Genomic DNA, 12,777 nt, shown 5'->3' on the forward strand with positions numbered 1-12,777 from the left:
TTTTCCGGCCTTGACCCTTACGCACAGAGATTCTTCCAGATTCTCTGAATCTTTTGATGATATTATGCACTGTAGATGATGATATGTTCAAACTCTTTGCAATTTTACACTGTCGAACTCCTTTCTGATATTGCTCCACTATTTGTCGGTGCAGAATTAGGGGGATTGGTGATCCTCTTCCCATCTTTACATCTGAGAGCCGCTGCCACTCCAAGATGCTCTTTTTATACCCAGTCATGTTAATGACCTATTGCCAATTGACCTAATGAGTTGCAATTTGGTCCTCCAGCTGCTCCTTTTTTGTACCTTTAACTTTTCCAGCCTCTTATTGCCCCTGTCCCAACTTTTTTGAGATGTGTTGTTGTCATCTCATCTCATCCCATTATCTCTAGCTGCTTTATCCTGTTCTACAGGGTCGCAGGCATGCTGGAGCCTATCCCAGCTGACTATGGGCGAAAGGCGGGGTACAAGTTGCCAGGTCATCACAGGGCTGACACATAGACACAGACAACCATTCACACTCACATTCACACCTACGGTCAATTTAGAGTCACCAGTTAACCTAACCTGCATGTCTTTGGACTGTGGGGGAAACCGGAGCACCCGGAGGAAACCCATGCGGACACGGGGAGAACATGCAAACTCCACACAGAAAGGCCCTCGCCGGCCACGGGTCTCGAACCCGGACCTTCTTGCTGTGAGGCGACAGCGCTAAACACTACACCACCGTGCCGCCGTGTTGCTGTCATGAAATTTCAAATGAGCCAATATTTGGCATGAAATTTCAAAATGTCTCCCTTTCGACATTTGATATGTTGTCTATGCTCTATTGTGAATACCATATCAGTTTTTGAGATTTGTAAATTATTGCATTCTGTTTTTATTTACAATTTGTACTTTGTCCCAACTTTTTTGGAATCGGGGTTGTACATTTTTTTTTGCTAGCTTGGGGTTTAATCTAGTCCAATTTCTTTATTTATTCTGTTTCCCTGTAAATGTTGTTCCAAATCTTGTGTTATGTTGTGAAGCACTTTGGGGCCAACTTTGTTGTATTTAAATGTGCTATATAAATAAAATGACTTGACATAGGATAAGCGATATGCTAACAATACTGCATGCTATCAAACCAAATGAATGAAACCCGCTAGAAGGGAATAGAACACGTATTTTTATTCCATCGAGAAAGTGTCCTGTATGTATAATAATTCCCGATATTTCACTCTGCCCCGTAGTCAGCTGGGATAGGCTCCAGCTTGCCTGCGACCCTGTAGAACAGGATAAAGCGGCTAGAGATAATGAGATGAGATGAGATGCGATGATGTCACTCCCAGTGTTTCCCTGTTGACTTGATGTGCATTGTCAAAATGGCAAACCGGTTCAAAATTAAAATTATTTTGATCAACTTGCGTTTTTTGGGTTTTTTTTGTGTGGAAGTGTCTGTATAATATAAAGAATATTACATGGGGATGTGACGATATGAAGTTTATCTTCTCGTGTTGAAAAAAAAAATTTTTATATATATATATATATGTCACCACTCGAAGATAAACTTCATATCTTCATGCCACCGTGTAATATCCTACATTTATGTCTTGGTTTTGGATCTCCATGTCCCAGATGTAGCACATATGAAAAATACGAGTAGCATATATATATATATGAATATATATGAATATATGAAAGGTGTGTGTGTGTGTATATATATATATATATATATATATATATATATATATATATATATATACACACACACGCACACCTTTCATTGCTCATTATTGTCTAATGATGACAGTAGAGGACATTAATGTTCTATAATGCTGTCATTACCTTTAATATAATTTGAAGCTCTCTGGAACCTTGCGAATGTTCCCACAACATTCTGGTAGCCTTTAATTAATTTGAATCTCTTAGGAATCTTGCACTAACTCGAGGTAGCTCGGAAAACGTTCCCCTAACATTAGGGAAACATTTTCTGAACCATCCCTATACAAACCTTTTACTATCTATCGTAATTACTGGTGGTCTGTATTCCGAACATTCGTATGCAAAAAATAAAACCTAAAAGTAACTTTTGGTGAACTTTATGAACTTACTGTAAGAGTACATTCCCAGAATGTACCTTTTTAGTGACAAAAATTCCTATTTGGGAAATTTCCTGTTATGGGACCATGAATGAATGCTCCAGAAATGCTGGGATCGGACTACATGAATGCTGTCCGATTCTGACATGATTTTGTTGTGGCTGATGAACTTCCAGTGTCAAGACAGAATATGAACGTCAGGAATGCCGACCAGGCCTTGTTGCGTGACATAATCAAAGAACAGCGATGTGGTGACTGGGACGCCCCATGACACCCTAACAAAAAGTCGAGCGTGTCAGAATTTTTTGTATTTTCTCACCTAGTTTGACAATTTCCTTGATAGCCATGATTGAAAGTTTCTTGACCCTTCTCCCTGACAACAAGCAAGGACATAAGCCTATAATCGGGTTAAACTTGTGGTGTTGTCTCCCAATCAAAATTTACGGCACCCCTTTTTTGACCAACAGGGAATGGGTTCCATTTGTGTTTGTGCACCAAATTTTGATCCGTTCAGAGCATTTTGACCAAAATTAAATTGGTTCGTAACTACAAAAGTTGGTTCACAGCTGGAACCAAAATATAGCTGGTTTTTCCAGCGCGAACCATAAGGACATCAGTGTACCCATAAGGACATCAGTGTACTGTCATTAGTTTGGAGAGGAAGCGGAGTGCAGGAATGGAGAACACAACTGCGAAAAAAATGATTGAAAATTTCTTGACCCTTCTCCCTGACAACAAGCAAGGACATAAGCCTATGATTGGGTTAAACTTGTAGTGTTGTCTCCCAATCAAAATTTATGGCACCCCTTTTTTGACCAACAGGGAATGGGTTCCATTTGTGTTCGCACACCAAATTTTGAACCATTCAGGGGTGAGTTTCCCAAAAGCATCGTAACACAAAGATCATCGTTAAATGATCACAATGAGCATCACAATGAACACTCTCTCTCCTAGTTAAGATGCTCTTAGCGTTAAGAGGCTTTTGGGAAACCCACCCCAGAGCATTTTGACCAAAAATAAATTGGTTCGTAATTAAAAAAAGTTGGTTCGCAGCTGGAACCAAAACATACCTGTTTTTTCCAGCGCGAACCATAAGGACATCAGTGAGTGTGTCATTAGTTTGGAGAGAAAGCGGAGTGCAGGAATGGAGAACACAAGGAAGTTTCTTCCTCATGTCGTCTGAGGGAGTTTTTCCTTGCCACCGTCGCCACAGGCTTGCTCATTGGGGATAGATTAGGGATAAAATTAGCTCATGTTTTAAGTCGTTCAAATTCTGTAAAGCTGCTTTGCGACAATGTTTATTGTTAAAAGCGCTGTACAAATAAACTTGATTTGATTTGATTTGATTTGACAAGTGGGGGAAAAATGAACTGAAAACAAATATCTGCAACAGCAGAACAAAAGCTCGCAGGTAATCAGTGCACACTGCCATTCCACTTAAAACTGGTGAAAACGTAGGCCGGTTCACTAGCTGGCCCCAAAGTTCAAAGAATCCTGAGTGGAACCGGTTCAAGAACCCGTTCCCTGCTGGTCGAAAAGGGGTATGAGATTGCCTAATCTGACATTTACCCCTTTTCCACCAAATCAGTTCCAGGGCTGGTTCAGGGCCAGGGCCGGTGCTGGTTCACAACTTGTTCAACTTGCGAGCCAGCTGAGAACCAGTTTGCTTTTCCATAGCTCGTGGTGCTAAGGGAAGCCACGTCATTACGTCGCTGTATATGTCAGTTACGTCGCTACGTTTGCATAAACCTTGGCGCGAATATCGAAGCAAAAACAACACGGAAGAAGCAGCAGCAACAACAACAATAATAATAATGGATGACTTCGCGTTTGTACAGCTGCTGCTTCTAGTCGCTTAAAAATGGCGATCTTTCGCGGTCTTGTTATTGTTGTTGGTCTTAACAACTCCGCCCCCCCGCTGACGTAAGCAGTTCTTTCCTCTGGCCCAGCAGAGAGTTGGTGCTAGCCTGGAACCGGTTTTTCTGGCCCCAGAGCCAGTTCTTTGTCAGTGGAAACAGAAAACCCGGTTCCAAACTAAGCACTGGCCCCGAACCAGCCCTGGAACTGCTTTGGTGGAAAAGGGGCAATGGTGACCATCATGAAAGACATGCACATCATCTGGTCTGATCCCAGAATTTGGTGAGCTCGTAGTGAAAATAACTAAAAGCATCGTTCGGTGAATGTTCTTTGTTCGTTGTCATATAATCATAAGAGAATGTAATGTTCTCAAAATGTTTTGGGAAGACTGCTGACTTTGATTATAAAAACAGAACGTTCTCAGAACGTTGGAAATGGTTCCCTTTTAAAAAAAATCACCAAAGGAGAACCAAATGCTAATGCCATGGCGACGTTGTGTGTTTGCAGGGAATCAGTTTAACGGGTCCGGAATTTTGCGTCAGCTACAAGTCGTCAGTCTTGACGTGTCTGATAGGGATTAGTTTGGGCGAGGGAGGGGCAGGGATTGGACTGGGAGCGCATGGATGAACGGGCTCAGGAGCGAGAGCACTGCGGAGGACACACACACACACACACACACAGGCAGCTGCTGGGGAGGGAAAAAAGAGCCCCACGAACAATAAGCAACTTGGACAGCATCCCAGGGACATCATGAATGGTGCTGTTTGGAGGAAAAAGCGCGACATTGCGCTTTGGACACGTTATAGCTATGGAAAGACTTTGTATCACGAATCAGATCATTCTAAAGCAAGACAGCTGAACTCTGCGCAACAGATGAGATCACACACTCACTGACTCACATGGTATGGAGACACGGCTTTGGCAGAATGGGTTCTGATCTTGGTGATGCCGCAAGCGTGTGGAATAACGCGTCATTGGGACTGCACAGCGAGCTCCGCTCCTACGCGTCCTCCTCCAACAGCTCCAACTCGAGCTCGGTCTCCGGGCCTGGTGGCAGCGCACACTTCAGCCTGGCTCGGGCTCTGCCTGTGGGCATGCTTCTGGGCGCATTTATAGTGTTCGCGATCGTAGGCAACATCTTGGTTATCCTGTCCGTGGTGTGCAACAGGCACCTGCGCATCCCAACTAACTACTTCATCATCAACCTGGCCATTGCGGATCTCTTGCTCGGTACCACTGTGCTCCCGGTGTCCGCCACACTGGAGATCCTGAACTACTGGGTCTTCGGGAGGATTTTCTGTGACATCTGGGCTGCCGTAGATGTCCTGTGTTGCACAGCATCCATCATGAGCTTGTGCGTAATATCCATCGATAGGTACATTGGAGTACGGTACCCTTTACAGTACCCGAGCATTGTGACCGAGAAAAGAGCGCTCCTGGCCATGCTGGGAGTTTGGGTACTTGCTTTGATTATATCCATCGGACCTTTGCTTGGATGGAAAGAGCCGCCTTCTGAGGATGAGACCGTTTGTCCCATAACAGAAGAGCCGTTTTATGCGCTTTTTTCCTCTCTCGGTTCTTTCTACATCCCCCTAGCAGTGATTTTGGCCATGTACTGCCGCGTTTACATCGTCGCCAAAAGGACCACTAAGAACCTGGAAGCTGGAGTGATGAAGGAGCGCAATGACTCCAGTGAGCTCACACTCCGAGTGCACTACAGAGGCTCACACAGCCAAGATGACTGCAGCAGCTCGGGCAAGAGCCAAATGAGGAGCTCACTCAATGTGAAATTACTCAAGTTTTCTAGAGAAAAAAAAGCTGCCAAAACTCTTGGTGTTGTAGTGGGCATGTTCATCCTGTGCTGGTTACCATTTTTCCTCGTACTGCCCATCGGTAGGTGCTTCATAGTCATACTCCAGCTCCAAATCACTCCAATCACCCTTATCTCCTATATTCATTTTATTATTATTATTATTATTTTTTAAAATGTCTTTACACTGGGGTGACACGGTGGTGTAATGGTTAGCACCGTCGCCTCACAGCAAGACGAGGGCCTTTCTGTGCAGAGTTTGCATGTTCTCCCCGTGTCCGCGTGGGTTTCCTCCGGGTGCTCCGGTTTCCCCCACAGTCCAAAGACATGCAGGTTAGGTTAACTGGTGACTCTAAATTGACCGTAGGTGTGAATGTGAGTGTGAATGGTTGTCTGTGTCTATGTGTCAGCCCTGTGATGACCTGGCGACTTGTCCAGGGTGTACCCCGCCTTTCGCCCGTAGTCAGCTGGGATAGGCTCCAGCTTGCCTGCGACCCTGTAGAACAGGATAAAGCGGCTAGAGATAATGAGATGAGATGAGATGTCTTTACACTGGGGCGGCACAGTGGTGTAGTGGTTAGCACTGTCGCCTCACAGCAAGAAGGTTCCGGGTTCGAGCCCAGCCCAGCGGCCGACGAGGGCCTTTCTGTATGTTGTCTGCGTGGGTTTCCTCTGGGTGCTCCAGTTTCCCCCAAAGACATGCATGTGGCTCTAAATTGACCGTGAGTGTGAACGGTTGTTTGTCTCTATGTATCAGCCCTGCGATGACCTGGCAACTTGTCCAGGGTGTACCCAGCCTCTCACCCATAGTCAGCTGGGATAGGCTCCAGCTTGCCTATACAGGATAAGCAGCTAGAGATAATGGATGGATGGATGTCTTTACACTTGACTTTCCCTTGCTTTCGTGGCTCGACTAAACCTTGCTATATTGCTGACATTTTCTACATGAACTGCACGCTGTTTTCAAATATGAGGTATAAAAAAATGTTCCCCTCACTACCCCTTGTCCTGCACATATCAGTGCTCACAACACACCAGATTCAACTAAACCACTAATTAATAGTCAAGTCAAGTTTATTTGTAGAGCGCTTTTAACAACAGACATTGTTGCAAAGCAGCTTTACAGAAAATTAAAGGCTTTAAACATGAGCTAATTTTATCCCTAATTTATCCCTGATAAGGAAGCCTGTGACAACAGTGGCAAACTCCCTCAAACGACACAAGGAACCAGATTCCAAAAGGAACCCATCCTCATTTGGGTGATAAGAGATAGTGTGATTATAAATAGCCAGAGGTGGACAGTAACGAAGTACATTTACTTGAGTACTGTACTTAAGTAGACTTTTTGAGTATCTGTACTTTACTTGAGTATTATTATTTTTTTAAACCTATGACTTTAACTTCACTACATTTGAAAGACAAAGATCGTACTTTTCACTCCATTACATTTCTATCAAGGTCCTCGTTAGAGTAGAGTGGGGTAATACGCCCCCATGGGGTAATACGCCCCCGGCCTGTTTTACCCAAAATAACCACCAGATGGTGCAAAGTTACATTTCTATTGTTGCTATGGACTGGCTTGACAACGGGGATATACAAATCCACTGTGGATCGCATATCAGCAACGCAGCGGACAGAAATCAAATTTCATGGTAAGTGATATAATTTTCAGATATCAGTAAAACTGTATTTAGATAGCTGCTATTTCGTCAGATATCACAGCTGTGTATGTGGTATGAGTAGACAAGTCAGTATGTTAAAAAAAATACATTAGGTATAAAAAGTTGAATCACATTTTGAAAGTAAGACCCTTTTTTGTAAAAGTGTAGTCTGTGGGGTAAAACGCCCCCTTAATGGCGGGGTAAATGGCCCCCAGGGGGCATCGTTTCCTTTTATCATAATTACTGTATTTCATACATTTCTGAATAGCAGATACATAGTTTTTAATAACATCTCGCTTATCTGGTTGAGTAAAGCAAGTAATTTGAACTTAATATTAAAAATAATTGAAATTAAAAAAAAATTTGAAATTAAAATACGAAATATAATAAAAATAATGCATCTATTCATTAATTCAGGGATATTTTCTTGTTTCTTTCACATTATAGGCTTAAGTAAACACTTTTGCTATCCAGACAGCTTTTGAGTGAGGGGGCCTATTGCTCCACCTCAGGGGCCTTTTACCCCACTGGGGGGGTAAAAGGCCCCCTTGTCACAATGTTTGTTTTTGTTTAAGAAAAAAATTAAGTATTAACTTTAGGCAAACTTTAGGTGGCATTATTGTTCATGTCACTGTTGTCAAAAACTATGATTAAAACTAAACACATGGTTCATTTCAACTTGGAGAAAAACTGAATTTTCCTTAAGGGGGGCTTTTTCCCCCACTCTACTCTACTCGTTACTATGAAGTGGCTTTGAAAGTGGATGCTTTTTTCTTTTCTTTTCTAAAACGTGAATGGTTTTTTCGCAGGTGACACTGAGACAGACTATCAGTAATTACTAGGGTCACGTCATGTCCATAGACTGGATAAAATCAAGTTCAATGATTTCTCAGCAGCATTATTTGAATGCAATCAGTTGATGGCAGAATGGAAGGAGGCGGTTCTTCTGGGGAATGCACACATCCATGGCCCATGAACCCATGTTTCAGTTTTCTGAAAGGATTAAAGATTCATTTCGTTTTGATTATTTGCTTTGTTTGCCTAAAATGAACCATATCATGGCCTACAAAAGCTCACTGTCCAACCTGCGGAAGCACATTGACGCACATTGTTTAGCACATTTTCTCTTGTATTCCAAGAGAAAGCTCACAATGAAGTTGTCTGTGCTTTTAGAGCAAGCAATGATATTGCAATAGCTATGCAGTCTGGTTAGTCAAATTACTTTCTGTGGATTTGCTCACAAAGTTGCTACAGCCTTGTCCACGGCTAACGTTAACACATAGCTAGTTAACTTGGACATTGTTAGTCTCATCTCATCTCATTATCTCTAGCCGCTTTATCCTTCTACAGGGTCGCAGGCAAGCTGGAGCCTATCCCAGCTGACTACGGGCGAAAGGCGGGGTACACCCTGGACAAGTCGCCAGGTCATCACAGGGCTGACACATAGACACAGACAACCATTCACACTCACATTCACACCTACGGTCAATTTAGAGTCACCAGTTAACCTAACCTGCATGTCTTTGGACTGTGGGGGAAACCGGAGCACCCGGAGGAAACCCACGCGGACACGGGGAGAACATGCAAACTCCACACAGAAAGGCCCTCGCCGGCCCCGGGGCTCGAACCCGGACCTTCTTGCTGTGAGGCGACAGCGCTAACCACTACACCACCATGCCGCCCACATTGTTAGTTAGCATGTAAAATCGGAGTTATGCTAATATGAATAATGTTAACTTATCTGAAGTCCTTTCAGAAATAAGTTTTAGCATAATCTTGCCAAATAAACAGAATGTAGACATCTGTGTTTAAAGGCATTTATTCTACGGGTTCTACAAGATAGTCAGTAAATCCAGTCAGTTGCTTCAGAGGCATTAGGTTTTGTAAGCGTTGTGGCAATAATACAACAGTGCGTTGACATAAAATGTACTTTTAATACTTGAGTATTTTTAAAAGCGAGTACTTCAGTACTTTAACTTAAGTAAAAATTTGACTGTACAACTTTCACTTGTATCAGAGTAACATTTGACCAGTGGGATCTGTACTTTGACTTAAGTAATGAAGTTGGGTACTTTGTCCACCTCTGTAAATAACTCACTTATATTGCCATTTCTCAGCTGAAGTGCACTAAGAATACAACCCCAGATCAGAAAAAGTTGTGACGGTATTTTAAAATTGAAATTAAAACTGAAAGAAAAAAAAAGATTTGCTAATAAACATTGACTTATATTGCACTCAAAACAATACAACAGCACATTATTTAATGTTTTACATCATGAATTTTATTACTTTTTCAAAATAAACACATTTCAATTTTGATTCTTGCAACACGTTTAAAAAAAAGTTGGGACTGTGAAGTATTTACCACTTTATAATGTTGCCATTCCTTCTCACAACACTTAAAAGATGTTTAGGGACTGAAGACACCAAGTGATGAAGAGTTTCAGGTGTTATTGTGTCCCATTCTTCCTGCAAACAGGTCTTAAGGTGTACAACAATACAGGGTCGTCGTTGTCATATTTTTCATTTCAAAATTCACCACACATTCTCTATATTGGGGACAGAGAGGATGGGCACCCTCTCCTTCTGCAGCCATACCTTTGTAACGTGTGTAGAATGTGGTTTTGCATTGTCTTGTTGAAATATCCCTGGAAAAAAGATGTTGTCTTGAAAGCAGAATATGTTGCTCCAAAATCTCAGTGTACTTTTTTGCATTAATGCTGCCATCACAGAAGTATGAGTTACCTTTGCCAAGGGCACTGGCACAACCCCATACCATGACAGACTGTGCTCACTCTAGGACCTAAATTGTTTTAGCAAAAAGTGCTAAAGACTCAAATTTTTCTTTAGCAATTTGCAATTTCGCTTAGCAAGAAACGCTAAAAGAACAATTTTCTTTTTAGCAAAGTAATTTTTTTAGCAAGATATGTTATACTTCTAAATGTTTCTTGCACTGACATAATATTGAAAAATGAATTGTTATTGTAGTTTGTTGGTGTTTCAATAGTGTTTGCAAGCTTGTTTCCTGCCTTTGTCTTTCCATGTTCTTGATTTATGTTCATAGCATGCTTATTTATTCTTGAATTCTCTTATACGGCTTTATATTAGCTGATCACACAAACTTGAACTCTGCCTGCCATGGTTTAGGGAGTATACAATATTCAAGGTTGAGCAACCTTACAGAGTCATATAAACTATGTTCAATGGAAAGGTGATATATCAATTTATATTAGTGGCCTATACAAATTTGAGCTCTATCTGCCATGGTTTGGGAGTTATAGGCAATTCAAGTTGAGCGACCTTGAGTCTGACCTTTCAAGGTCCCCCGAGGTCATGTATGCTATGTTCAGGAAAATGCTGATTTCATATTAACTGCTCATACAAACTTGAGCTTCATCTGCCATGGTTTGGAAGTTAAGGCCAATTTATGCTGACAACCCAGTCCTCGCAGATAGCGTCGCAGATGGCGTCTGCGTAGCCCCCCCACCTTCGCAGACGCTCTGCGCGCACCTCCCAAAAATTGTGACCACCGCAGAAGCCTCGCAGACAGCGTCGCAGACAAGAGGGCTCTGATTGGTCCACTCTACATCCGCTGTACACGCACTTCCGCTTCCCTACTTTCCCGGTTTGTTTTGTTTTCACGACTGCCATTTTTAAAAACACGAGCGAAGATGGAGCAGCACGAAGAGCGGTTGATCGAGGAAGTGAGGAAGTACGTACATCTATACGACTCCAGTTCTAGTCATTATAAGTAACCGGAGGATAAACACTCCACTAACCACACCCACCAACTACTCCTAGCGACTTCACGCCCCCTTGCGTTGTGGCGGTGAATAACATCGCGCACGCCTATTACTCCCCGCTCAACGATACATTACAACTGTCTGCAAAAAGCTATCTGCGAAAGCCTTGTCGCAAGAGCATGCAGAGGCCCTTAGAGGCCATTTAGAGGTCCATGGTAACCCAAGGTCATGTATAAATTTGAACTGGCCAAGTTGGCCTGGCCAACATCGGTGTCTGACTTGACCAATATCAGTGGCTGGCCTTGCTAATATATTAATTTAATTATATTTTTTTCAAAATTCTATTTTAACATCTCAACCACTGGTATTGCCTCGTGTGTGTGTGTTTTCATTATTGAGATGTGTGTATGTGTGTGGTTGGGATTGTGTGTATGTATGTGTGTGTGTATAATTGGGAGTGTGTGTGTGTTCATGATTGAGATGTGTGTATGTGTGTGATTGGGATTGTGTGTGTGTGTGTTCATGATTGAGATGTGTGTGTGTGTGTTGGGGGGGGGTCTTTATGGGTAGGATGAAGGGAGCTCAGGGAGTTAAAATCAATGGTTGTTTCTTATAAATTAATCTCATAACCCAAATATAATGATATTCACCATTAATTTCTCAAATGAAACACTTGCAGTCAAAACTTTGAACCATGTGCGTCAAAACGCTCTGAAAACAAGCTACACTTGGTCGATATATCCTGGTTCATCTGTGAGTTCTTCCAAAGTTCTGTCAGGGTTGATATTATGTAGAAAATACGTCTTTAGAATGGTTATATCGTGTTTTTATCCCTGTTACGGCCCTGGTGCCAGGGGTCGTGTGTGTGGTTATGTGTGGGTGCATATGTGTTTTCTCTCTCTCTCTCTCTCTCTCTCTCTCTCTCTCTCTCTCAGGTGGACGCCCCTTCCTCTTATACGCAGCTGTTCCCACTCACCTCGTTGAGGGGTCATGTTAAAAGTGAGAGGGAGATGCCTTTCGAGAGAGTGTGTGAGAGCCGGTGGGCTGTGGCGGTGACAGTTAGGAGAGAGAGAGAGTTGTGAGCCGCATCTAGCGAGAGTGTGCTGCTCCTTTAAGGGGAAAGGCGCGTGCGTAATCCCGGATCTGTTTGGTTGTGGTTTGTTTGCTGTAGTGTTGGTGAGAGAACTTGACTCTTGTGTTTGTTTTTCCTTTGTTTGGAGACCAGTGACTTTAGTTTTTTTTTTTCTATTTTGTGAATAAAAACGGTTTCCGTTTCGGCCCTGAGTCCGCCTCCTTGTCCTCTTTTTCCTCCCGGGTCGTTTTGGTTTATCTCTGTTGCTTCTCCCATCCCCTATTTTGCCGCGGGGAACGTAACAATCCCAACTGAGAAAGCTAACAGAATATTCTAATACGTTATCTCACTTTTTAGATAAGTTTTTGTCATACGTAAAGTCGGATAATTTATTTTAAACAAACCTCGCTATAATCTTGTTCACTAATGAGCAAGAATTGCCGACATTATCAGCGCAACTCGGAAATTGATCATTTTATATGTAAGGTCCGATGCTATTGGAAGACGTAATTTGCGGTCAACCAATAACACTACGTTCAGACTGCAACCTGAA

The 12,777-nt window shown here is 42.5% G+C and overlaps 1 protein-coding gene across 1 annotated transcript in view; it reads left to right on the forward strand.

Annotated features, from left to right (window-relative positions):
- Window positions 1-4,864: 4,864 nt before the first annotated feature.
- Window positions 4,865-12,777, forward strand: part of adra1ba (adrenoceptor alpha 1Ba) — a 29,216-nt gene continuing 21,303 nt past the window's right edge. Inside the window, exon 1 of the mRNA XM_060935180.1 lies at window positions 4,865-5,831. Within this exon, the coding sequence (XP_060791163.1) occupies window positions 4,865-5,831 (967 nt within the window). The remainder of the gene's footprint in view (window positions 5,832-12,777) is intronic.

The sequence above is a fragment of the Neoarius graeffei genome, chromosome 12 (genome assembly GCF_027579695.1).
Source record: "Neoarius graeffei isolate fNeoGra1 chromosome 12, fNeoGra1.pri, whole genome shotgun sequence".
NCBI lineage: Eukaryota > Metazoa > Chordata > Actinopteri > Siluriformes > Ariidae > Neoarius > Neoarius graeffei.